The following is a 27428-nucleotide window of genomic DNA, read 5'->3' as shown; positions in this document are numbered from 1 at the left end:
TATTACATCCTAGCCATTCTTTCAAGTCGTAAGATTTGAATTTCAAAAACATTTTTGTTTTCAGCATTTTCCAACTTCAGAAAAGGCCAGGTACTAAAATAACAGCACTTTGACAGTATTGTGTATTAAGGGTTTAGACACTTATTTATATTAATACATTACAGCCTGAGAACAAGCCTGTGAAGTAGACCAGGTGAGTGTGTTACTAGCCCTGTTTTACTGATGAGGAAATTGAGGCTCAGAGCTGAGTCATGGAAGTAGAACGAGAAGGCGTTCCTCATCCGCCCTTGCGATGAGATGGAGAGTGCGTGGGCAGACCTGTCCCGGTTCAAGTTTAGTCCCTCTGCCACTCTAGGATTGAAAATACTTCATGTTTTTGTGAGGTGGCGAGAGTGATATATGGTTTACGATTTTCTTTTGGACAGGGTTATTGCATGAAACGTCTCTGCTCGGCATAGCCCTGTCCTTTCTCTCTCACTCACCTCCTTGCCCACAGGCCGTACTTACTCTCGTGCTCTCCAGGGCCCAGCGTAACAAGTCCTGCCCTGGAGTGTGGGACAGGGCTGCAGCTGCCTGATGGCCCTTCCTCTCACTGAGTAAATTCAGAGGGGTCCCAGCAGATATATATTCCCAAGCTTTGTTACCTGCCTTAATCTCATCTCCCAAAAAAGCAATTTCGGAGTCATTCCCTAATTCTCTCTCACCTCTAATCAGTCACCAAGACATTCTGTTTCCTTACCTCTGTAATACCTCTGACGGGGCTCCTGTACTATATATTTCTATTGCCGCTGTCTTATATTAAGGTCTAATGCTCTTTTGCCTAGAATATTGCAAAAACAACTCCTTTCTCTAGTCTATCACCCATATTGCTGTGATTGTTTTTTTCTCTTTTCTCTCTAAACATCTGGCATTCCTTCCTGCTTAAGACCTTAGAATGCTCCCCACTCTCTGGAGGAAAAGGTCCAAGTGAAATCTGTCCCATTGTGCCCCCAGCTCACCCCCCAGCGCCTGCCGTTCCCGCCAGACAGCACGGCTTGTGCATCTCTGTGCCGTGTCCAGCAGGGGTCCTTGTGTTTAAAGACCAAGCCTCAGGGTCGCCTTAACTGCAGAGCCTTTCTTGATCTAGGCGTGTCATTCCTTTCTTAGTGCCCTTTCTCAACTCTGGGAGTACTTTTGATTCCTGTCTTCCAGAGGGAGCTTGGCCTTTCCTGGCCACTGCCATTTGGAACATGAAAAGAAGATAAAAGAGCCTAGAAGCTTAAAAGGCAGTGTACATCCCTTAAAAAATAAAATATTATTATAGCTTGGCTTTTATTTTTCTTTCATGTAAGTAAAAATACGTATGAATTCTATTTGAATAGCTGTTCAGGCATAGACAAAAACTATTTTTCTTGTGGACAAGAGGATATATTAAACTGATACAGCATATATATTATTTAAACTTTGTTAAATATATTTAGATACTTCTTAAAATGATATTGGGTGAATTTAGGAATACATTTTCAGAATACTATTTACAAAAGAAACCAATTTTGAGCAGTATTTGTCTGATTTTGGTTTTATGACAAAGTACAAAGACACATCATTATTTTAAGGTTAGACTTTGGTTATACTATTTACTTTTCAGAATTAAATTACACCGAATTTAAACATACAACATCTTCTAGAAATTATAAACACTTGTGTACTAATGTTAGAAGCAAACTAGCCATCTGCACAGCTGACTAGGTGCCAAAGGCATGGTTTCTCACTGTGCATGTGGCTCATTAACAAGTGTTCAAATGCTAACACGCTGCTCACATCCTCTTGAGCCAGCAGTGAAACAGATACTGAAATAGACATTGGAGTAACCATTTAGGAGTAAAAGCAACATCTCAATGTGGAGGAAGTGTTTTTCTTTTTCTCTTCTAAATTCCTAAGGGAAGTTTCCACAGATTCTGCCACCTCAATTTGACGTGTAAACTGAAACTGATGGGAGGCAGGGCTAAGATCTCAGAACTAGTTCTCACTTGGGCAGCCCAAACCATCGATCTCCATCTTCCTAAGGTGACCAACATTGATGCCTGAGAAAAAAGAAAAATGTAAATACATTGTAAACTATAGTCCAGTGGAATAGTGAGTAAGAGATTCCTGGGGGATTTCTTATCCAGTTTAATATTTTTATGCTCCTTTAAAATGTTTATAAATATGCTCTGTAGAGATGTTTGATAACATTCTCAGGAGACACAATAAGAAAGTCTCTTCCAAAGTAATCCTTATAGAATAGGGTGTTGCATATCTAATTTTCAAAACTTTTCCTGAATTTAAATTCAGTAGTCTTTCCTTGAGACTAATGTACACAACAATGTATTAAGTATTTAGAATTCCTGATTTGAATTATAAAATCAAACCACTTACTTGAAATCTAGATGTTCAATTAGCACGTATCCATCTATAGAAACAAAAATCATTATTACTAATCTGAAAGTTATAGAGATGATTCTTTGAGATTTTTTTTTAAAACTGCTTGAAATTTTGTGGATGATAAGCCAATAACTTACATTTGCCTTTCGAATTGCGACATATCACTAGATTTTCTTCAGTGATATCAATGACTTCCAGCTCTTCTCCAGGGGTTATTGGCAAATCAAATATTCCATTTCTTGAATTATTGCTACATGCCACTGCTGTGTTGATGACAGTGATCTCTTTGTCATACTGAAACAAGAAGTTACTAATCAGACTGTGCTTGCATAGTTTTTATTCTTTTTCGTTATGACAAAATTAATGGAGGACGTAATATAGTAACCTCAAAGTAAACCGAACATGCTAGATATTGATCAGTTAGATAACATCTAAGGGAATAGAAGATAATGGCAAAATATTCAGTGAAAGGAGAGTTATTTAAGGAAATAATAGTAAAATACCACAATCATAAATTTGTTTGGTACAATCATATTTTAACGTGTTTTCGTACCAGTTATCTAATTGTACTAGAATGAGTTCTGGATGAGAAGGGTTTAACATGGGTACAAATTAAGTAACGTGGATGGTATGTTAACTGTTCCCGTAATAAAGTTACCACCAAACCCAGGAAAGGAGAAGTTAAAAAAAGAATAAAGAAGGAAAGAGAAAAACCTGTTTGTGTAGTGCGTGCATTTATGATGCTCTTGCATACCTGGCCTTGCTAGACAGCACTCTTCTCCGCCTTCCTCTCAGGGTGGGCGTATATATTCTTATACCTAGCTGTAGCACACACATTTTAAAGTAGTAGGAATGGAGTGTAGGGACCAAGTCCCACTCTCCTTTTGTCGTCAGAGATAGGCATTTGTGAAAAAACTGATGATGAAATCAATTTCTGACCTCAGGGGAGTTTTTCCTGTGTGATAAACTAAGCGGCCTCTGGATCTGAAGACACGTTACCTTCTAAAGTACTGAAATCTATTGACTGGAAGAAAATAGTTCCAGAATATGTAACTTATATTTACAGATGTCTGTCTCACCAAATTAGGGTGGCCAAACTTCTCCCTTTGCTCAGGACAGTCTCTATAGCTAATGTCGCTGTTTACAAGCACTTATTACGATCAGGTGTGCCTCCTTCCACTCTCGGAAGTGTTGAATTTGGTGATAAATTACAAGATCACTCTATAGCAGATGGGATCTGAGCCATAAAATAGATTTTTCGTTTGCCTAAAAAGTAATAGCTTCCTGGCTGATCTTACCTTACCAGACCCTTGTTCACTGTGAAGACACAGTGATTTCCCAAAACACAAGTCTGATTAGGTCACCTTCCTTTTTATATAGAAGATTCACATTTCTTAGCTTGACATTCAAGGTGCTTGGCATACGGTCATTCCCCATGCCCTTATCTCTGTCCCCTTTATTGAAGCCACATCAAGCTCTATGATAACCCTGAGTATACCATGTACCTTTCATATTTCCCTGCCATTGCTCATGCTGTTTTCTCTGCCTGAAATACTCTTTTTTCTCTTAACCACTTTGCATGAAGACTTTCATGACTGCTATGTATAATTTACTATTTTAATTGCACTTTGTATGTACTCTTATTGTAACATTTAATAAACACACCTTGTAAAATGAAAGTGAAACTTTTATTCATGCTTGTATGCTCAACATGTGGCACGTATGAGGTACCCAATTTTTATGATTTGAGCTGAATAAAAATTATTGAAATGGCATAGTTTTTCTAATGATATATCAAGGAAACCCACCACAGGTAATTAGGAAGAATGGACTCATACGTGTGTGAGAATGGGAGTTTCTGTCCCATATGAGACAGTCACAGACAAGATGGGGGAGAAAAGCACTAAACAGAATGTAGAGTCTTTTCAACAAGTAATTGTTACACACTTGCTCTTCACCTAATCAAATAACATCACAGTTTGCAGTAAATAATTTCATGTCACAATTTCTAGATATAGCGACCTTAATTGGCTTTGGTCCGAGCAGGAGTTCTTAGTGATTATGAGGAATCCGTGTGCATTCTTGTTTTAGTTCCAGCCCAAAAACATTTTTGGATGTTTACAAAGTGTTAGGTAGTCTTATTCTGCTCTGCACATGAATGTGAAGATAGACAATACAACCCTTGTCCCCTGGGAGCTCCTAGTTTAATTGATGAACATAAAATTACAATAATGTTCATGTTCTGTGATTAGCCAGAGGTTTGCTCAGGTATATAGAGGAAGAGTAATTTCTTTAATTGGCAGGTGTGGGTAAGTCTTCCTGGAGGAGAGGAGATGCACCCACTGGGTCTTGATAAATGAACAAGAGCCAGTCAGATGGAAAAAAGTAGCAAGAGTTCTGTATACGAGACAGTTGAAACAGACCAAGTAAATGCCTAGAGGAAGGAGTGTCAGGACAAGGACAGCAGTGGATGTTCATTCAAGGGATGGAAACGAGCAGTTTGCTGCTGAAGCACAAAGTGCAAGGTGAAGAATGGCAGAAAATAAAACCAGAAAGACAAGCAAAGGTCATGACATGAAGAGCTTTATGTGCCGTGTTAAGAAACTTAATCCTTATCCATTTGGCAATGGGGAATTTGGGAAAGATTTTAGGCACAGTAGTGACTTGGACACATTTTATGAGCAGGATGCACAACTTTCTCTCTCTCAATCCCGTGTCTGGTACGTGGGAAGTATTCAATATATGTTTCTTAAATTAAGAAATTCTCAGTGTGACAGTTTATGAAATCAGAAGGGAGGACCATTTGAACCTGGGAATTACGGAAAAATGCTCCATGGACTCAATGACAGAAGTGGTAGTCAAGGAGGTTCAGATGCTTCATTCATTCGTTCATTCACTGAACACTGTGTGTCCAGTTTGATTTGGGGAGCTTGAATGAGACAAAAATCTCTCCTTCAAAAGGGACTCAAGAGTTCAGTTCAGAATACACACACACACGTACATGCTGTAATGACAGATATGAGTATAATAGATACATAAAATACGCTGAGGGAATAACTGCCTGGACGGGTTAGGGAAGAGCGGGTGACATTTGAACAGAGCTTTAAAGAACATAGGAGCTTTTCCAGGCCGAGGGAAGGGCATGTACAAAGGCCTGAGAATACAGAATGTAGAAATACATCAGGAAAAAATCAAACATCAGCTAAGTCAGAGATTCTGTCTATCCCAGAGAGGCAGAGGTGCAACACCCTTACAGAATCTTTAAAAATAGAAATGCCCAGCCTTTAATCTTGCTAATTTTTACCTTTAGAGAAGAGCTTACCTCAAATCTTTCTCTAAAAAGTTTTTCTTCTCTTTCCATTCTGTTCTTTTCTAAGTTTTGCTTCTTAGGTCTGAAGAAATTTCTAGGAGATAAACTGGCAAGAAATATGCAGTAGGGTTAAATGTACCATCATAACACTCTTTAAGTTTCTAAATCTATCAACCCACTCTATTTCAGGATAAATTCAAGTACAATTTTGCGTGTATAATTTTATATAAAATGTGTGTATGTATATACATGTACATGTATATGTATATACATACACATCTCTGGAGCAGATTGTCAAACAACTGGACAGGGTAATACCAATCACTCTTCCCTACAATTAAAGTCTTTTTTTGATAGCAAGATAATTTGGAATAAAACCAAGTTGGTTAAACTAGAAACTTCTCTGAAGCAAACTTAGAAGCATAATTGTCTAAAAAAATTGTCTAAAAAAAAACTTAGGAAATTTCTAGATCTTCCTACTCACTCTCAGATTACTTAATGGAAAACAGTAAGAATAAATGGCTTCTCTCTTGTGGTCTGCCAAGTTTTCAAACCTATTTGGGGAATCACAAATCTGTGTGCCTCAATCACAGCACTGTCCTTTGCTGAATCACTTGGAGAAGGAGAGAATTAAGAAAATAAAGCAAGATCCACAAAACGCGCAAAATCTTTAGCACGTAGAAGTGGACAGCCCTGCAGCAGAGGCCGGTGCTCCTCTCCCTCCTCCCTGCTCCTCCCCTGCTCTAACGTGGGCTTGTGCTGTTGTCTAGCAATTTAAAAAACTGACAGATGGAAGAAAGTCAAGCAAGTCCTGTCTGTTTTATTCAGCAGTGTCTCCTACATCTGCTTCATTCTGTCCAGGATTCCAGCCACTGCCATATTTCACTCTTGCCCGTACTGCCATCCTCCTCTGGCCTCTCCTTTCTCAAATCATGTTCATACCTGCCTCCAGAGTCATCTTTCTAAAAATTAATTGATCATGTCTCTTAAAACCTTTCAATCTGTCTTGACAGCCTATAAGATAAAGTCACATTCCTTAGCCTGGTATGCAGGGCATTTTAGAATCTGGCCCCGGTCTTCCTCTCCAGCTGCCTTTTCCACATGGAACACCTCAGAAGGTGGGTTCTCATTTCCATGTCTTTCATACCTGGGATAGTCTTCCCCAACTTCTCTGAAAACTTGTCATCATCTTTGATTAATAAAGGGATAATGAAAGGACTGAACTAATGTAGAAAGCATTTCTTATTGACAGAATAAGTGATGGTAGAAACCACTGAAAAAGGAACAAAGAGCACAGAGAAATTGATGCATCAATCTACAGGAACAATGATAGCCTCAATGTTGCATTTTCAATTCACTCAGTTGAGAATAGAAGTAAACTATCACGTCAGTTTGTTGTAAGAAGTTAAAAAAGCACTAGGAAATTGTTTCCTAAAAAGACTTAGACGTAGTCATTAAAATACTAAAAAGCTTTTGGGGGAGGGGCAGACAGAAACTTCACTGATGTTTCCTCTCTTGGAATTCTGTTTTGCTATGCTATGCCAAGGTATGTAAAAGCATGATCTTTCAGGTGGAAAGATGCTTTTCTAGTCTCTGAATATACCTTTCCAACGTGGGAAAAATAAATTACATCAAGTCTAAACCTAAAGAAGATAAATTTAAGGGAAGGGCCATCCTATGCTGTCCTCTGAGTTTAAATTTGGTATAGACATGTCTGACTTGTTGGGGGTGCTCCTGTGGGTCTTTTCTAGACAGGTTTCCCAGAGCAGACAGACCCCACAGTGTTCCTAGCTCGGTGACTTTTTACACAAGGATTTCCCCAACGCGTTTGTTAAGGTGCCTCAGATCCCGCCCCACGCCCTGGCTGCTGAGGAGAGGACAGCAGCAGCACAGAGCTCTAAGTAACCGTCTGAGACAGCAAAAACCATCACCTCCCCAACAGCCAGCGGGGAGCCCGAATCGCATGAATGAAGGTTAGATCTTGATAAAACATTTTTTAAAAGTTTTAACACTAATGTAGTCATAACCAGAATTATACTGTAATTTAGGGAAATCAGTCTTACTATATATCTGGTTTCTCTTCTCAAAGTTTCGTTTAAGTTCAAATTGGTGTATTATTTAAGTTGTATCTTACAGAGAAAATGTTCTTACAGTCTAAAAGGCTAGAAGTTTTTCATCGTTTGCTAAGGGCTGGCTTGAAATCTTTCCTCACTCCCCATCCACCAAAAGCAGACGGTAATGATGAAGATAAATGTTTGTGACACTTTACGTTTTCATATTCTTTATCTCTTTTAATCCTCTCAACTGTGCTATAATGTAGACGTTATTATTCTCATTTTTTAGATGGGGAACCTGAAAATCAAATTGGATGACTTGCCCCAGGCCGCCCAGCTAGGAAGAGGTACAAAGTGCAGGAGATAAGCTGTAACGTGAGTGCACCTGTGTGCCTACCTTTCTGATTCTTCAGCACCTTTCTTCTCTTTTTTTTCCTTTGGTATCAAAAACTTGGGCTTCCAAGCTTTTAGTTTATCTTCATCTCTGAGGAGAAAAATATTTTGAGCAAGTAAATTAAGATGGAACTAAAACATCGTGGAACCATCAGTACTTTTTGGGCAATTATGTTTTACAAAAAATTTAAAAGTCATCTAGGAGTATATTTTGACAGTCTATGACAAGGCCAGATAGTACATATTTTAGGTTTTGCAAGCCATACACCTCCACGGTAGCTACTTAACTCTGCTGTTGAGACTGCATTTACAAAAACAAGTGGCTGGCAGCACTTGGCCAACAGGCCATAGTTTGCTGACCTCTGGTCTGTAGGGATCCAAGTTTGACACCAGAAGCAAGAGATCAGCCTGCTTATAATCACACTTCCTTTCCTTTCAGAGCCTCAGTTTCTTTGCCTCTAAGACATGAACAATATCTATCCCTTCACTGTGAGACAAGACTGATCCAGCTAGTGTTTGGCATTAGGAGAAGAGCATGGCAGGGAGGGGAGAGGGTCTCATAGCATGAACACTTTTTGAGCACCTCTGTGTCAAGTCTTAGGCTGGGTACTTTACATATGATAACTAATTTGGTTTTCACGGTAAGCATTGTAGCCATCCTTTAAAATAGTCATCCAGGTAATTTTACAAAGTAGGAAATGCATGGGGTCCGGCCCAGTGGCGTAGTGGTTGAGTTCATGTGCTCTGCTTCGGTGGCCCAGGGTTCACAGGTTCGGATCCCCGGTGCAGACCTATGCACTGCTCATCAAGCTATGTGGGCAGCATCCCACATACAAAATAGAGGAAGATTGGCACAGATGTTAGCTCAGGAACAAGCTTCCTCTAGCAAAAAGAGGAAGATTGGCAACAGATGTTAGCTCAGGGCCAATCTTCCTCACAAAACAAAACAAAAAAGAAATGCACGATCGGAGAACTGGGTATTTTGTCATGGTCACGGAAACAGTGACTATGAACCCAGGTACATTTGACTCCAAAGTCTTTGGTCTTTCATCATGCCTGCTTCTTCAACACATTTCTTCCCTGGCATGACAAGGTGACCAATATGTCCGTCATTGATATGAGCAAAACAGGACCCTACGCCGTCACTCAGCTGTATGTCTGTGGTGTCTGCACACCCGAACACTTCAATAACGCTTCAGTGGGTAAATCATAACCACAGGGATGTTACGTCAGAGGAATTTTTGAGATTTTCAGAGACACTGTGTCACGATTCCCTTCAGGTTATAGTCATAAGTGTCCAACAGAGTGTCAAGGACTCAGCATTTGAGCAGCATCGAAGATGAGCTTAGGGTAGGATTTCAGAAGCCTTTCGGGCCTCGCCCAGGGATCTGCCATCCCTGTCTCTTCTCAATGTCTGTCGCCTTCAGAGTCTGTAGCAAGGAGCTCAGCAATCACTCCTTTTCTAACTGTCCGATGGTCACTTGTTTCCTCTCTCCACTTTAGCTTCCCAGAAGTTGGGATTCAAACGGATAGTCCAGTGTGTGGCCCACGAGGTGAGCACAATGCAGGCATCTAGCGAGTGTTCACGGAGAACCTCAGGCACGCGCTTGTGTGCAAGGAGCTATGACTACGGGGCAGGCAGAACAAATGCGTGCTTTCTGAAAAGTTTGTTTTCTTTGCTGATTGTAAACCAGTCTATCCTGAGTATTTCAACAATTGGAAGCAGAAGTGAAAAGGAGATAAAAGAAGCATAATCTGACCTCTCAACGACATCCAAGTTTCCTTCTAAACATGTTTCCAAGCACTTTTTAAAACTGAGTTGAGATGATACTGTACATATAGTTTTGCACTTTGCTATTTTTCAATTGCATCATAAGTATAAGCATTTCTCCACGTCACTGGAAACTACTTAGTACATATTTAGCATGTATTTAAATGGTTATGTTGAGTGCTACACCATAATATACTTAGCAAAGTACTACATATTTGATAGTTGGGTGGTTTTAAGCATCTCCTTTTTATAAATAACACTGAGATAGACATTTCTGAACATAAAATTTTTTCTTTATTTTTCCTTTATTTTTTCATTAGAGATAATTGCTTGAAGTGGAATTATTGGCTTAAGTGAAATTCATGGGATTCTGGATACATATTGCCAAATTATTCTTTCAGGGAGAGCATACCATTGTATACTCGTGCTAGCCACATGAACATTATGGTCAACTTTGTCTCCTTGTCAACTTATTTTAGCTTTTCTAGGGATCCAGTTTGAGAACGTAATGAATTTGGCAGGATGGGGATTGTTATTGCTGTATTAAAGGTTAAGAAACTGAGGCTCAGAAAGGTAAGATGACATGCCGCGGGGCCCGCTGGGGCCACGTTGTGGAAGCAGTTCCTGTGTCCTTTCCCAGATGCCTCCTTCTTCCTGCCCTCACTGACTCTAGCCGATGTTCTAATGAACAAAAGGATGTGAAATGTAAAGAGAAGTCTGGATCACCTAGCAGCAATTTAGTCCAGAGCTGTATAGGCTACCCCTTCATCTAACCCCTACCAAGACATGACATGCAGACTAGGCAAGCTTAGAAGAACTCGGGTATCATCTTCCTTCTCTCTTCTCATTCCAAATTCTGCTACTTTCCATCTATGGTCTGCCTGCTACAAATGCCTTTAATAATTGGTTTCTGTGAGGCCAAACTACTAAAGATTTACTCTATCACATGAAAAAGAAATTGGTCAGTGTATAACAGAGCTAAATATCATTTAGTCAGAAGATATTCCTTGCGTACCTCCCATGTCTTAAGTGCTATATTTGGAGCTGGATAACAGGGATGAAGAGGATCTGGTTTCTACCAAAGGAGTTTACAATTTAATAAAATCCTCTTAAGTTCTCCCCTGAAATATCTTCCCCTCTCCTTCATTTCTTTCACTGCCCTAGAATGCATTTTGATCATCTTTCGCCTGAGCAATAGTAACTATATTCTAACATATGTTCTGTTTCTGACTTTCTCTCAAAACATTCTGTAGAAGGGTCGGGTTACTCTTCCTGAAGTGTGACTCTGGTTATATTCTCCTCTTGCTCAGGGTTCTGGACATTTGGCAGTAGGGCAGAAGAAAATTCTGAAAGAGCCCTCCCAATACAAAACGACGAGATCCTGGATAAAAGTTTTTTGTTTTGTTTTGTTTTAACAAATTGCTATCCTTTACACTTAGAGTAAGTACTACCCATTGTACCCCCACCAAATAAGCTGAAACCAGAACAGAGAGCAGCAGTAAGCAGCATGCAAGCACAAAAGGCACATTTGTCCTGAGGAAAATGCTAGTATCAGCACCACAAATATTTCAGAAGATTGAACCTTAGATCAAGGGCAAGGTAGGAGTTAAGGCAGATTGTCATATTGGACTTTTAAAAAGCCAAATTCAGTTCTATGGAATTTATGGGAGACATAGAGAATGAGAATATGGAAAATAGAAAAGTAAAGGATCAGAAATGTATCCTGGGCAAATACTAACTAAAAGAAAGGCCAAGTAGGTATATTAATATTGGGCAAATTAGACTTTAAGACAAAGAGCATCTCTAGGAGATATAGCATGGTGTAGTAGTAAAGAGATTAGATTGGGAGTCCAGTTGCTTGGGTTGGAATCCTGGTTCTATCACTTACTAGCTGTGTGAGCTTGGGTGAGTAACTTAACCTCTGTGCCTCAGTTTCTCTTCTATAAAATTTGTATAATAATAGCATCTACCTCAGAGGATTGTTGTGAAGAGTGAAAGAGTTAACATATATTAAATGTATGAAACAGTGACTGACCCACAGTAAGAACTATATAAGTGTTATTTTTGTTATTAATAGTATTGGGGATAGAGATGTCTAAAACACAGTTAAGAAACGGCTCACTAGAAGATAGTTTTAATTTTGTATGCAACTAATAAAAGAGCCTTAGAATATATAAAGCAAAAAATGATGATAGAACTTTTGGAAGAAACTGACAAATCTACCATCTTTGTGTGAGATTTCAACCCATTTCTCTCAAATATTGATGGATCAAGCATCTAAAAATTCATGAATCTACAGAAGATTTTAACAAGAGGATTAACTCATGTTTAATTTAAAGGATTTAAAGGATAGAAATTGAGCCCTGTATCAAACAATGAGAGAAGTCACTTTTTTCTAAAGTGCACATGGAACATTTGCAAAAACTGACCATATGCTGTGCATGAATCATGACTCAGCGTGTCAAAGTACTGGTGTCAACTACCTTCACAGCGTACGAATATCATATTAAATACTTTTGCAGACCACAATGCAGTTAACATAGAAATGACACTGGAATAGAATAGAGAGCAGGGAAACAGACCTTCAGATAGATGGAAATTTGCTATGACAAAGATGGCATTCCAGATCAATGGGGAAAATAGGAACTATTCAATTATTCATGCTAGGACATTTATCCATATGGGAAAAAATTTAATTGGATCTCTCCTTCACTATAAATACAAAAATCAGTTCCAGATAGATCTAAGGTTTAAGTGTAAAAGGCAAAGCTTTAACAGTTTTAGAAAACATGGGACACTATCATGACCTAGGGATAAAGATTTCTTTCAAAGATACGGAAAGCAGCAATCATAAAGGAAAAATTGAGAAATTCAAATATGTTAAAGTTAAGAATTTCTATTCGTCAGAAGACTTGAAAGGAAGTTGAAAAGGCACACTGCAAAGTGCGAGAAGATATCTGCAACACAAGTGACAAGGGAGCAGCATCTCGAGTGCAGAGACTCCTGTCTACAAAGGAAGAGAAACAGGCCGGGAACCCGAGAGAAAACAGGCAAAGCCATGAACAGGTCTTCTTTAGAAGGAAAGATATGAATGGTGAATAAACATATGAAAAGGCGTTCAACATTGTTAGTAATGAAGGTAATGCAAATTAATATCACAATGAAGTAGCGTTTTATATCCACTAAATTGGCAAAAATGTAAGAATTCTTTCTGTGCTAAGTGTTGCTGAGAATGTGAATCAATTCTCCCTGTGTATACTGCTGGGTAAAATGTAAATTGGTGCAGCCACTTTGGAAAACAATATAATTTGCATTTCTTCCCCGTTCTAAGTATATATATATCTCCTATAAAAATTCTTACACATGTTCACAGGGCACATGAATAAAAATACTTGTAGCGTTATTGTTCCTAAATGCAAAAAATCTGGAGCTGCCCCCATACCCACCTACAAGAGAATGGATAAACTCTGGTATATACGTACAATGGAATATCACAGAACAGTAGAAATAAGTGAACTACAAGTGTTAAAAAAGGGACAGATTTTATGAGTGAAAAACAGAAGTTGCCCAGTTCTATATATAGCATGATACCATATTTATAATGTTCAAACTCCAAATGAAGAATGTATTTTTGTCATCTGTGTTTGATAACACCATTTTTGTTTTGAACAGGAAATGAAAGTCATAAAGTTTAGGAGAGTGGTTATTTTGGGGGAAAGGCAATGAGAGAGGCTAGGGGATGCGTGCAAAGTAGAGAAGCCAAGGCATCGGCTATGTCCTGGTTCTGAAGTTGACTGATGGGTCCGGGGGAATTTATTTTATCATGCCTTACAACTTACATATGTTTCTTGCTTTCTTTTGATTTTTATAAAAATCATACAATTTATTTTTAAGAAAAAGAATACATTCTTAACTCTAATTTGATATTCCAGGGCCCTTCTCCATCTCATGCCAAATTATATTTCCTGCTTTGTAACACTCTCTTTCCTGAGTATGTGCCTCACAGTCCAATGAAAATACCCAAACACACGTGTTTCTATTTACAAAGTTGTGCACACCCCTCCCCCCCCCCCCGCACCTGCCTACCCTCCCCTCTGTCTCTCTTCTTGATCCCTAGTCCCCATCTGTCAAAATGTTACCCATCCTTCCTGCTTCAACTTGGCACAGACACTTTTCTGATCCCTTAAATCCTATGCAATAGGAAATGGCTGCCTACTCTGAGCTTCCAGATTATTTTGCACATATTTCTCAGCAGGTTCTTCGTCAACTGATTTAAGAAACTGCTCTGGTATGAGGCCACATGATACAGTGGGGAAGCCATCGTCCCTACCTGAGGGACTTCCCATCTAGAGGGGGAGACCGGCAAGAAATAAGACACTACAACTATGAGAAAAATGTTCTGATAAAAAAGGGTACCTAACCCAAACGGATAAGGACAGCAGTAAAAGTCTGAATTCACTTTTAAATAATGAGGGATAAAACAGTTAACCAGGCAAAATGCATGGCAAATGGTGTTACAGGTAGAACCATTCTTTTGTTCTTAAATTCTCATCTCCTTGGAGAGGCCTTCCCAGCTATCTACTCTAAAATGACTATTAATCTCCTCCCAACACACACACCCTATGTCCACTCTCTTTCAAAGTATTCAAAGCAACCAAATTCCAACGTGTAATTATATATTTATTTTTTGTTTATTTCTCCGTCTCTCCAATCAGGCAGGAACAGGAATTATATCTGTTTTGTTCACTGCTTTATACTCAATGCCTGGCAGACAGTACATGCTCAGTAAATATTGGCTGAGTGAACTGATGAGTCTGGAACAAATGTGAAGGTTTAAAGCGGCTGGACAGCTTGCTGAGTTTGAGGAACTCCAGTTTGTATAGCGTGGATGGAACACAACAATCGTGGGTGAGCGGGAAGTGCAGGTGAGGCCAAGAGTTTGCCAGGGGCTGGATCATGAATGAACTTCATGTCCTCCTAAGCAGTTTGGATTTCATTCTGGGAGCGATGGACAACCACTGAACATTTGTAAGCTGGTGGATGGCAGGTTTTGTGACATGATCACATTTGCCCTTTGGAAAGTTTGGAGAATAAACTGAAGTAGCAGTGAGGCGGCCATTTAGGAAGTTGTTGCGGTAGCGCGTCTGAGAAGCAGTGAGGACCTGCATTGTGGCTGTGCAGTAGGGATGGAGAAGTGGGGCTGCTTCGAAGGTTATTGGAACAGAAGAGGCACAGGGCAGGAGGGAAGGAGCCGTCAAGGACAATGCCTAGGGTTTCGGTTTGGGCAACTGCGTGTTTACTGCAACAATCACGAACACAGAGACTAGAAGAAAGGGGCCATCTTTGGACGGGAGGGTTGAGATTATGAGTTATTATGGAATTCTGAGTCTCACACAGTTATCCAGCAGGCTTATTAGAGTGGAGGAGAGAAATCTGACCTCAAAATGTAAATTTCGATATTATTACCATAATGATTACACTTAAAGCCCTAGGTATGGACGAGATCATTCAAGAACATATAAAGGAAGAACTGAACTGAAATAGGAAATCTGAGGAACACATAATTTTTAAGGAGATGAATGGTAGAATTAGAACTCTCACACACACAAAACCAAACAAACAACAGCCAAAGATGAGGAATAGGAAATAATGATAACATGGAAACCTGGGGAAAAGCTAATATTTTTTTCCTTTGAAGGATGGCTTAGTCCACAGTTTGAGACACTGGAGAGAAGCCAAGTGAGATAAGGACTTAAAGGTATCCACTGGATTTAACAAGTTATTAGTGACGTTAGCAAAAATAAGTTCACTGGTATGATAGGAACAGAAGAGCAATTGCAACGAGTGTGGAAAGACGAGCAGACGAGAGCTTTATTTGCAGCCGTTTCGTTGAGAGGGAAAAGACAGATAACAAGTAGCCAGAGGCGGAGCATGAGCTGCAGGTGCTGTCTTTTTTGATAGATTATAGTTATTTAGTCTTTGAGAACAGAGGTTCTGTCAGAGAGCGCCTGCTGGCCTCCAAGTTGCCCTGTACATAGGAGGTTATTAAATAAGCGTTTGTTATGCTGAAATGAGTCTCTAAATTCAAAGAAATAGATTCCAAAGCTCCAGTGATTTTTGAATCACCTACCGCTGTTAGATCATCTACGTTCTTCATTGTTTTCCCTTCTTGGTGGGGGAAATATCACAAGTTGACTTTTCATCCAGTCTCCAAGGATCTGAAGAGATGGCCCTCTGATCATATTTAAGAAAGCTTAACAAAGGAAATGGCTTAAATAGCAGGGATGCCCAGTGAGGTAAATTGACTTACTTGGACTCTTTTTCGTTTATGTCCACATCATCATAGATAATAACTTCTTGAGACCTAAGTTCTGGGGTCAAGATGAGAGCAAAATAGTCCATTATTAAGTATGGTTTATACAGTCGCTGGATTTCTAAATTATGCACAATTACCTAATTATCCAGGTGCATCCCAAGCCTGTTTTATCAAAATCTGATCATAGAATGCAGACAGGCTGGAAGGATCAAAGAACAAAAAGATTCTCCATTTGGGAAGAAATTCAACTGAGAGATTAAAAAAATTGATGTCCTAGTACCTCAAACACACACGCACATATATATATTTATACCAATTTTATTTCATGCAGATCTCCAGAAATATGAAGTGCTGAAAGGATAATTTTTAGACTAGGTTCCCATCGTCTTAGAACTGAACAAAAATATTATACTGCTGGAATAGTGAGAGAGTTTTCCTTAATTCCTAGGGGGAAGAAACCAGTTTAATAGAATATTAATGTTGATTTTTCTCCCATGATTTTTCTTTCAAACCATTGGCAACTACTCCTTTATAATAATCTTGCATAAAGTTGAATCTGACGTGGTGCGTCATCATAATTAGACATTTTCAGTGTGGGGTATTCGCATTCCTTGCTTGGTGCCCCACACAGAATTCCATAATGCTCAAGCGATTCACCACCTCAACTAGTTTCAGACCTTCCGGCATATTTATTCATAATTCGTATTCAATTATTCATAAATTTGGATGGGAGTACAATGCATGCCTATTCTAAGTTGGCCATTTTTTTTCTTTTGACACAGACCAAGGGTATTCTGGGAGATCTGTGATTTTACAGGTTTATAGAATCTTCATTTGTTATTTAGTTCAGCAAACCCATATTTGTGGAATATAATATACATTTGAATTGCCAAGTCAAAGTGAAATCAAAGTAGCACCATGGCTAGAGCCCCAAACCAAAAGCAGAAACAACAAAAGTCATGGCCCTCTTTTACTGACAGATTCAACTTACTGAACATGTATCGAGAGCATACTGTGTGTCAGGCACTGTGCTCATATGTGCACTGTTATTTTTATAGCAAAGCAAACAATATGCCAGTGACCATCTTTGATTCAATAGTATGTGGACTGCAACATAATCCTGTTCAACGTGTTAACGTCGTAATCGCAGCGACCTGGCTGTCCAGTCCTTCGGGAGGCTGTGTGGTACGTATCACGTAACAGGCAGAGACTTCCGCCCACATCCTGGAGCACTGAGTAGGGATGTGGGTCCTAGAGCCTCCCTAAAGAGGGGTGATGTCTATTTCTCTGGTATTTTAAGAGGCCTGATATATGGTAGGCACTTGAGAAATGTTACTCATCTTCCCCAAAATAAATTATAGTTGTGTAGAATGTTTTCTTTGATTTTGATGTATCAATTTTTCATTAGATGTGGAATGCAGGAAGGATTACTTCTTCTCTTTCCCTGCCCCTGAATCTGCTAATGCTGAGTAGTTTTGTGTCAGCAAAAGCAAATGTCACTTACCTAAATCAGGCAGCGAAATGGAAAACGCACTGTTGATTGAGAGAAGACACAAAAGGGTTAAGGCCAAAAGCTGTGTTCAGAAAAGTTAGCTGATACATCTCAAATAATAACATTGAAGACTGGGTTTCTTGATACAGATGTTTCTAGGCGAAGATGTGGAGCAAACCTTTCCTGCAGCTTTGTTCTGACCACCCCCCCATCTTTTGAAAATGAGCTTAGTAGTCCCCAGTGATCACCTGTGCCCGCTTCCTGACTAGACAACCTCAGGCTGTCCCACAGCCCTGCTCTTCTCCATCCACAGGATTCTGTCTCTGCCTTCTAACCTTCCGAGATGCCATTAGATCCATCCGATGTGGGATAAGTGTGGAGAGAGAGAACAATTCCCTGGAGACTCTGGACCCTAACTGTGTGTATGTTTAAGCCAAAGGGATGACTTGAGGGGAGAATTCCAGGCGAGGCGGAAATGGAAGATGATGCATCGCTAAATGGGAAAGGATGTCTGGCTCAGGTAGATTGTTTGGTTCTCCTCAATCTCACAGTTAAGGAGATCACATGTGAGGAAGTATGATGCGGTAGAAAAAAAATCCACGTATTTTAAGCAACTAATTTCAGTTCAGTCCTACAGGTATACTGGGGACACTCACAACGGGCCAGGCCCAGGTGCTGGGTAAACAAAATGATCAGACACAGTTTCTGTCCTGAAGTAGCTTGGGCATAGTGACGGAGACCAAAAGTAAATTAACACAACCCTCTGATAAGAACACCATAAAGGAGTGTCCTAAGGCACAGCGCCTCCAGGAAGCTCAGCTAACCGTCCTGTGAGCCTCAGCCCCTCATTTCTAAAGAATCCCAGCACCTAGCCTATAGAGTTACCCTTGTGTTGGGTGAGCGTACCTCGGTGCATGTGCCTGGGACACTGTGATGCTCAGGGAGCCCTGCTGTATGTCTGTAAGACCAGACTGGATGCTGTCAGGATGTGGCATGCAGGATAGGGGGCAAGAAGAACATGGTCACTGGAGTCAGAGACAGCTGGAATGGACTCTCTGTTCTGCCACTTATCTACTTCCTTGGGCAAGACTCAACTTTTCAAAGCCTTCCATCTATGAAATGGAGAAACAAGTTTCCATCTCACGGGTCATTGTGAGGATTAGAGAGAGCACGTGGGAAGCACTTAGTGCACTTGCTGCCCCCCACGCCTATTAGCACATATCCTGGGCATCTCCACTCAAGGGTCCCTTGCTCGAGGAAGCCTTTCCTAACATCAGTTCCCTTCCTCTTGTTTAATTGGATCAGAGTGCTGGTAGCTCCTATTTAAACATAGAAACCAAGGTCACAAAAAATCTATTGTGATATTTCCTTCCTTTAGGTCATTTATTCATTCAGCAGGTATTTATCGAGTGTCTGTCATGTCCCAGGCACTGTTCTTCATTGGAGATACAGCAGTGGAAAAAACAGTCACAATCCCTGCCCTCATGGATTCTAGTAGAGTGAGGCAGACAGAAAACAGGAAATTTGTGTTCTGTCAGTAGGGAAATGTATGGAGATAGGTGCAACTGAGAAAAATAGAGCAGGGTATGGGGACAGACGGGCTGGAGGTGAGGGTTGGTTTGCCATTTTTCAGAAGATTGTCAGGGAAGACTGCACTGATAAGGGGCCTTTTGAGCAGAGACTTGTAGGGAGGCAGGGAGGGAGGGAGCCACACGGATATCTGGGGAAGCGCATTCCCCGGAGAGAGAACAGCAGATACGGAGACCTCAAGCCAAGGTGGGCTTGGCCGTTTAAAGAAGAGCAAGGAAGACAGTGCATATGGAACAGAGGGAGTGAGAAGAGGTTTACCATTTAATTCCCGTGTAAAACTCACAGCATAGCTAAGGCTGGTGGCATTTCATTGTTGGTTTATTTATGCCTCCATCAGGCAATTTACTAATGACGATCCTAAAAGGCAGTGGGGGCAGGGCGAGAAAAGATTGGGAGTCTGTACTCTTTTTAAATGCCACATTTGCATGGGTGCAACCTCCTTCTGAAGATGAGGCAGTAACCTAAGAGCTGGTCTTCAGCGGAGGAGCCTCAGCCAAAAGGCTCGGCAAAGGGAAGCAAACAAGTAAATAAATAAAATTCTGTATCACCTTGGCATATCTACATGCTATTAATTGAAAAATTAAAGTAGAGAGGCAGATTTTGGCAATGTGAAAGGGAAAAAATCTTAATAGACCTTTGTAAAGATGGAAGATCCCTCTCTGCGGGTTGTGCACTGCTCCTTCACAGAGGTGTGCAAGCACGGCGGCTCGGCTGGCGGGCCGCGCGCAGGGCAGCTTGTGCAGCGGGTCGGACTTGGGAATGTGGACGTCTCCTCTTACCCTGAGGGTCTCTGCTCTAAGAAAAAGGGTTTCTCAGTAGTATTAATAGATGTTACAAGATGTGCACAGGATGTTAGGGGAACACAGAAGAAAGACAAGTAATCCAGGTTTGGGAATCAGGGAATCAGGGAAGGTGGGCCAGAAGGGGTATGTTTGACCTAATTTTAAGAGAAGAACAGAACTTCCATAATCAAAGGAGGTTGGAGGAGGGCAGTGCGTTCCAGACCAAGGGAATGTCACGGTTAAAAGCAGGGAGGCACGAAACAGCACGGCAGAGTCAGATCCATAGGATGTGTGTATGGGGTGGTGGTGAGAGTAAATTTCAGTGAGGTATGGAGCTGGACAAGTAGGAAGGGGGACGCCATAAAAGTATTTACTTGCCATGGAAGGGGGTTGGATATTTTCTCTAAAAGTCATAAGGAGTCACTGAATAGTTCTAGGAAAAAGGAGATCAGGAAAGGAAATGCATTTGAAAACATCGGCATCTTACCTAGATGCAATTTAAGGGACTGCCGGGATCACGCTAATAATTTTTGTCAGAAGCATCTGACCTGCTAAGGCTGGGTCAGCCCTCGGGTCTCAGTGACCACTGGAGCTAAACTCACTCCTCTTCCGTGGTCGGGACTACAATCGATAAACCCCATATTCTGTTCGGTCTCTTGGTGGATCTAAATCCAACAGACAACTAGACTTACCATCACATAACTTTGAGGTTTTATCATTGAAAAGAACTTCAAGGCAGAATAACAGAATTCCTTGTCAATATATGTAATGACTTTGGGCAAATTATTTTACCGTCTCCTACCCTCATCAAACACAGCTCTCTGTCTCTATCTCTATATCTCCGTAGATTAGAGAGAAAAGGGCCTCCAGACACCCCCCGCCAGTCTCCCCCTCACTGCGTGCAAAAGGAAACCTGAGCCCTGCAGGTGCGAAAGGAAGTGATCTGTCCACGGCTGCACGCGAGCAAACGGAAGGACTGAAACCAGAAGTCAGAATGTAGGTCTCCCGCCTCTTTCTACTCCCAGTGAATTTGTAACCTTCCCAAACATTGCTAATTAGCCGGGGTGATCTTGGAGGGTCCTTTCCAGGTCTAAGACTTTGAGATACACAGACCATTCAGCTGAAATGTTCATCTCCCCTCTCCACACATTGCCTCCTCAAGAGGGGCAAATTAGAATATGGAAGTGTAGACAGATAAAACCACTGGAACTTGTAGGGCTAAGAAAGCATAAAGGGACATAATTAATATCATAATGCTGAGTCATGTCAACAGGAATATATGCCAAGGGTAATGAGGAAAGTTTCCTTTTTCGACTTTGCTTGATTAAGACTCTCCCTCTACCCTTGTTTACAACCTTTTCTCTTCAATTTTTTCAAAAGGGACATTGTCACTTTCTCATTGTATCTGTGGGTTTGGTTCACTCAAAAACTGGCAAGAAGGAATAGGTGATAACCAGGGCCTTGGGTTCTGGTTTCTGATATCCCTTCACTGTTTCTGGGAAGAGGATGGAGAGCATCAAGCTGTCTAAGTACCAGGCCGAGGCTGCTAATTCTCTCCTGGAAACAGAGATAAAAAAGGACTTTTTACCTTAAATTTTCTTTCGACTTGGTTTTCCTCATTTTAAATTTATTCTTTTCTTTCTTGAAAAATCTTTGCAGTCTCTTAAGAGCTTCTTTTCCATCTAAACTAAGAGAAATCAGAGGATATAAATAACATGGCGTTTGAGAGAGTGCTAGAGATGGAGGATTATTGTAGTCAAAAGGACCAGAGGCTTCAGTCTCATTTCCAAAACACAGCCCACTCAAGCAAGAGCAAGAAAACGCCTTCTCAACTCCTGTGCGCGTCTTCTTTGTTTAGAAGCCGACATGAAGTAGCACACAGCAGTCAGCTATGAAGGGAATTATTATATTTCAATACAAACTTTCATCTACTCCAAATGGTCTCTACTTTAGGGTGCAAAGTCTTCTTTTTAGAGAAGATGCTTCAGGGAAGCATAGTGTACAAAATATACTAGAAATGCATTATAAGAATTCCTGGCTTCTGAAATTCACGTCAGTGATTTTTTAACTTACAGAATGATAATACAACAAGGGTGGTACATTGACTGTCCAGTTGATGATTTAAATTCTTCCAAATATGCTCTTGGGTTTTTTAGTGGGGTAAGGAGAGAGAATGATACACCCACACCATCCCAACCAGCATTGATCCCCTCTTTTGCCTTCAGCCCTCGAACTTTTTGCTTTTGACCATAGCTGTTTCCTTTCCATAATGTGCCCTCATAACTAAACTTGATGAACAATACCCGTTTGAACAAATATTATTCTTGATAACACTGAATTGTTAGATATTAAATTAAGCCCAAATCCCAGTGACAGTCTTATTAACTTGCAAAGACACAGGTAAGTCATAACCACTGACTTCTTCCTGAAAAAGCACGTACAGAATTGAAGCATGTTATTGATATTTACCTCTCCTTTCTCACTTATTCCCAAAGACAATATCAAAGTCCTCTGCTCTGGGAGATGGACATTTCTCAAAAGAGAAAGCAACGTGATTAAAAATTATAGCGTAAGATTGTACACAATTACAGGTATCCTGTTGGTCACAGGCAGTATTACAATGGCTTATCACCCCTATCTCTGTGCAAATCCTCCCTATACATGGTGGGGCAGGAAGGGGAGCCTTCGTAATCTCCTAGACTAACAGGAAGTAGCATTGACTATGAAGCCAAGAAAGAGAGAAACTCACTCTATCTTTGAGTAGTTGCTCTTTGCTTTGTAGATATCTTCATACGTTTCTTCACTATTTTCTTCTGAAAATTAAAAAAAAAGTATTTTCTTCTGAAATTTAAAAAAAGTATTTTCATTCATTATAATGGCAATAATTCGGATTTATATTTAACAAAAAAATTATTGGATACCTACCAGGTACTAGGTACTTTGATCTTTTTCTGTTAAGTAGTTTTTATTGAAACACATGCACAGGTTTTTACGAGCATATGGTAAAAATAACTAACCTCCATAAAAATATGTACAAATGAAAATTAATATTTGTTTCCACCCCTGATTCCAAGACTGATAGTTTTAATCAAAGAAAGTTCGTTTATCAACAAATTCCTTCCTTCTACCCTCCCCCTTTGCATATTTAATACGGAACCATCGAAGTCTACTGAACGTCAGACGTGGTGCTGAATGCTGGGGAAGGAATGGAGACCTAGACACATCTTCAGTAATCTTTCCCTTCATAGCGTGGCTTTAGCGGAGTCGGACACACACACATACACACACACACACACACACACACACACCCCCGTATATATATATATAGCCCAACACAGACATACTTTGAGTCTACTCTGGCAATGAAAGATTTTCAAGTTCAGAACTTGAATCACACACAGTGAGCTTAGGAGAGTCACTTCTCTGTGCCTCAGTTTCCTTTTTGAAATGAGCATACTGTGTTTAATGATCTTTAAGATTGTTTTACCGTCAAAAATTCTGACATGCTAAGAAGGACAAAAATAACCAGAGTAGCATTTGATTATCCCTCCTCCATTGCCTTTTTATTCATTCACTCAACAAATATTTTTTGGAATATCTAACATGTGCCTGGCATTATGCGAGGGGCTGGGGAAAATGGTAAACATAAAGAAGGTAACCATCTAGGAGGGATGACAGTTATTAATCAAAGAATCACACAAGTAGAAGATTACACTGTGACAAGCAAGTCAGAGAAGCTCAAAGGTGGTCAGCTCAACTGGATCTCAAAGATGCAGATTGAGTAGAGTGTGAGAAGAGGTTGCAGAGGCAGCTAGGGGCAAAACTCTCAAGCCTCTAGAGCATGTAAGGGCCATCTGAAAAGCACTGGGAAGCCATGAAAGTGTTTTAAGGAAAAAGCATTCCTCTAATCAGACTTGCATTGTGAAGAGATCAGGAAGGAAGTAATTGCACAGTGAAGTTGTTTTTATGCCACAGGAGTGCCCCCACTTAGCAGCATCTTCACCGTCATGATTCTAAATGCATTTATCAGCACATACCCGGACCTCTTGCATTAGCTCACATTCACCCTACCCAATCGGTATTATTAAAATATGTATATACAAAAGATGCCTTATCACTAATCAGCCACAAAAACTCCTACTGACAGTTTCAGATGTCTTCCTATACTTACCATTATCTGAGGCAAACGAGTTAGCAAAGTCTGACTTCGGTCTGTGGGGAGGAAAGATACGAAGACCGTCACCCTGTTGCACCTTTAAAATCTCATCACATTCGTCTTGCTGAAGGGCTGGAATGTGCTTACCCCTCTCTCCCAGGGTACTCAACATCATCGTAAATCTCCTCTGAGATGGAATTTGGCTGAAAGGCTCCTTGGCCTGGGATTTCTTTAGTCACCTCCAAGGCCTCCACATACCCACCTGTAAGGAAAACAGAGAAGCCCCTGAAGAATATCTCACCAACAGCTACTATAAATGCATTCGCACACATCATTGGCAATGGAGGTAGTGAAAAGGCAGATTAAATGTGCTAAAACTGGATTATAATCTTGGTACGTGTGGCCGTCTGGCAAAGCACTTCACCCTGCAGAGCCCGTTATGATTCTCTGAAGCTGGGATAATGATAGTGACACCTGCTCTCACGTGACTGTGGTGAGCGTGGACACATTTTCAGGAAGGGTGCTAGTTACCCAGTAAACCAGTAGCTCTCCCCTCTTCTTTGATGGTTCTTCTTCCTCTGATCCCTGACCTCAACTGTGAAGGCCTCCAGTGCACAGCCTGGGGCTTCTCGCCCTACATCCAGATGACATTATCCAGTTTTGTGGTATTTTTTCTTAAAGTACAACTCTTAGACAAGTTTATTGAGCACATGTCAACCTTTATGATTCACCAGTGATGGAATTAGCCAGAAGATAGTGTGCCAGGTTGAAAAATGGATAGGGATTGTTTGCACAAGTAGCTAGCCTGTTAAATACACGTGCTGGTTTATTTGCAGAGCTGTAAACTTGTCATAACCATAAAACTGCCACTTTTTTATCAGTTGGAATAGGTTAACATTTGGAGTATGGGTGATTCAGACCTATTTTCAGACACGAACTATTAATCAGAAATAAGTAATATATCTGAGAAATAAACAATAAGCAAATTAACTTGTCTGTTAATTAAATGAACCAAGCAACAATGCTTTATCCCCTGACAAGAAGTCAACTAGCATATGGGCCCTAAACTGTCTCAATGAATGTCAGCTCCTAGAGGCGTCGAGGTCCTGCTGTTTCTTACAGGCTTATTAGTAAATTTCTCCAGCACAAAACAAAGACGCTGAACACAGTTGCTTAATTTTTATTTTGGGACAACTTTTTTCTTTCTTTATCCTTCCTTTTGGCTGAAGCAAATGTAAAAGTTTATGGCTTCAATTTAAAAACACAGACAACTCCCAAATTTACATCTCTAGCTTACACCTCTCTCATGAATTCTAGATACTCCATCAGCCTTCACACCATTTCCACGTGGTTGTCTAAACATATTATGTTCCAAAACAAACTCATCGTTTCTCTCTGTGTATTTGCTCTTCCTGAAGTCTGCCCCACCTCAAGAAAAAGTGCCAACCCATCCTTTCAGTTACTCAGGTCCAAAACCTTGACACCCCTCTCTCTCCTATCCCACTTCCAATCCACAGCCATGGGTCAGCTCTACTTTCAAATTATATCGTGAGTCCAAACACATCTCAACAACTCTACCACCGTGCCCTCCTCCAAGACACCATCACCTCTCACCTAAATTATTGTAACACACTCCTAACAGGTCTCTGATTTACTCTTCTACATGCTTCTGTCAAGACAGCAGCCAGGATGATTCTTTAAAATGCAAGTCAGATCATTCTGTTCTTGTGCTTAAAAACTTTCATTGGTTTAAAAAATCTCATTTAGCATAAATGCCAAAGATCTTGCAATGGTCTACAAAAGCCCCTCCACTCCCTGGTCCCTGTTATCTCTCTGACCTCCTCTCCTACTACACTCTCCTTCAGTCACTCTGCGCCAGCCACACTGGCTTCCCTATTCTTCCACCAACACATCTAGCAGGCTCTTGCCTCAGAGTATATTTGCCTTCCTTTTCCTCTTCTCTAGAACATTCTTACCCTAGATACACACTTGGCTCTCTTGCTCATCTACTTTGGCTCTTTGAGGTCATCTACGAGCACTTTAACATTGCAACTTCCACTACCGCCACCTGTTTCCCTAATTCTCTTTCTTTGCTTTATTTTCTTTCCATAACATTTGCTACATCCCACATAGTGGATCTTTTATTGTTTATGTATTTATTATCTGTCTCCTCTGATCAGAATGTAACCTCCCTGAGGACAGGAATTTTTGTCTCTTGTTTACTGCTGTATTCTTAGCGCCTAGAAGAGTGCTGGGCATGTAAAAGGCACTCAAATATTTTTTAATATTGAATGATTTGAATGCATATGTCTTCTAACTAGAGAGTTTCACATATTAAATTTATAGTGTTTACTGTTATTTTAAAATTTATATCTATTGTCTTATTGCATACTTTTTATTTGTTCTATTTCTTCCCCATATTCTTCTTTCTTGATTGACTGAGGTTTCTTCTCTTTTCTTCATTCTGTTTTTTCATTTCTATTTCTTTAGAAGCTATATGTGCTATATCTGTCTTGTAACAGTTACCATACTATGTTTTAAGTTTTAATTAAAGTATAATATAGTCGTGTTGCATAATGACGTTTTGGTCAACGATGGACCACATATGCAATGGTGGTCCCATAAGATTAGTACCATGCAGCCTAGGTGAGTGGTAGGGTGTCCCATCTAGGTTTGTGTAAGTACTCTCTATGTTGTTCACACAACGACGCAATTACCTAACAATGCATTTCTCAGAACGCATGCCTGTTGTTAAGCAACGCATGACTGGATACAGGAAAGGGCACAAATCATTAGAGTACACCTCAATGAATTTCCCATATTGAACATATTCATGTACACAGCACATAGATCAAAAAATGTAACATTGCCAGTGTCCCAGAGCTCCCATCTTGTGCTCTCTTCTGGTCACTATTCCCTCCCACAAGGGTCACCACTATCAACTTCTAATACCAAAGGTAAATTCTGCTTGTTTTTGAACTTTATGTTAATGGAATCATTCAGAATGTGCTCTTTGGTGTCGCCTACTTTCGTTCAATATTATTTTTGTGAGATTCATCTATATTGTTGTGTATAGTTATAATTCGGTCATTCCCATGACTATGTATTCCATGGTGTGAATATACAACAATTTATTTATCCATTCCACTTTTGATGGCTAG

General features: G+C 40.3%; 1 protein-coding gene across 2 annotated transcripts in view; it reads right to left on the bottom strand.

Annotated features, from left to right (window-relative positions):
* Positions 1 to 861: 861 nt before the first annotated feature.
* FYB2 (FYN binding protein 2) overlaps positions 862 to 27428 on the bottom strand; it is a 116476-nt gene continuing 89909 nt past the window's right edge. Inside the window, exons 10-20 of one of the 2 annotated variants that reach the window (XM_070259876.1) lie at positions 24415 to 24529; positions 24283 to 24323; positions 22861 to 22924; positions 21700 to 21798; positions 17752 to 17780; positions 16242 to 16302; positions 8165 to 8251; positions 5726 to 5819; positions 2541 to 2697; positions 2398 to 2431; positions 862 to 2063 (exon numbers count right to left, since the gene is read on the bottom strand). In XM_070259876.1, coding sequence (XP_070115977.1) covers positions 2042 to 2063; positions 2398 to 2431; positions 2541 to 2697; positions 5726 to 5819; positions 8165 to 8251; positions 16242 to 16302; positions 17752 to 17780; positions 21700 to 21798; positions 22861 to 22924; positions 24283 to 24323; positions 24415 to 24529 — 803 coding nt within the window. In that variant the 3' untranslated portion in view covers positions 862 to 2041. Of the gene's footprint in view, positions 2064 to 2397; positions 2432 to 2540; positions 2698 to 5725; positions 5820 to 8164; positions 8252 to 16061; positions 16303 to 17751; positions 17781 to 21699; positions 21799 to 22860; positions 22925 to 24282; positions 24324 to 24414; positions 24530 to 27428 lie in introns of both variants that reach the window. The other variant, XR_011436334.1, reaches the window with a different exon arrangement.

The sequence above is a fragment of the Equus caballus genome, chromosome 2, assembly GCF_041296265.1.
Source record: "Equus caballus isolate H_3958 breed thoroughbred chromosome 2, TB-T2T, whole genome shotgun sequence".
Classification (NCBI taxonomy): domain Eukaryota; kingdom Metazoa; phylum Chordata; class Mammalia; order Perissodactyla; family Equidae; genus Equus; species Equus caballus.
The sequence above is the reverse complement of the archived record's forward strand: the minus strand, read 5'-3'. Positions and strand labels throughout refer to the sequence as shown.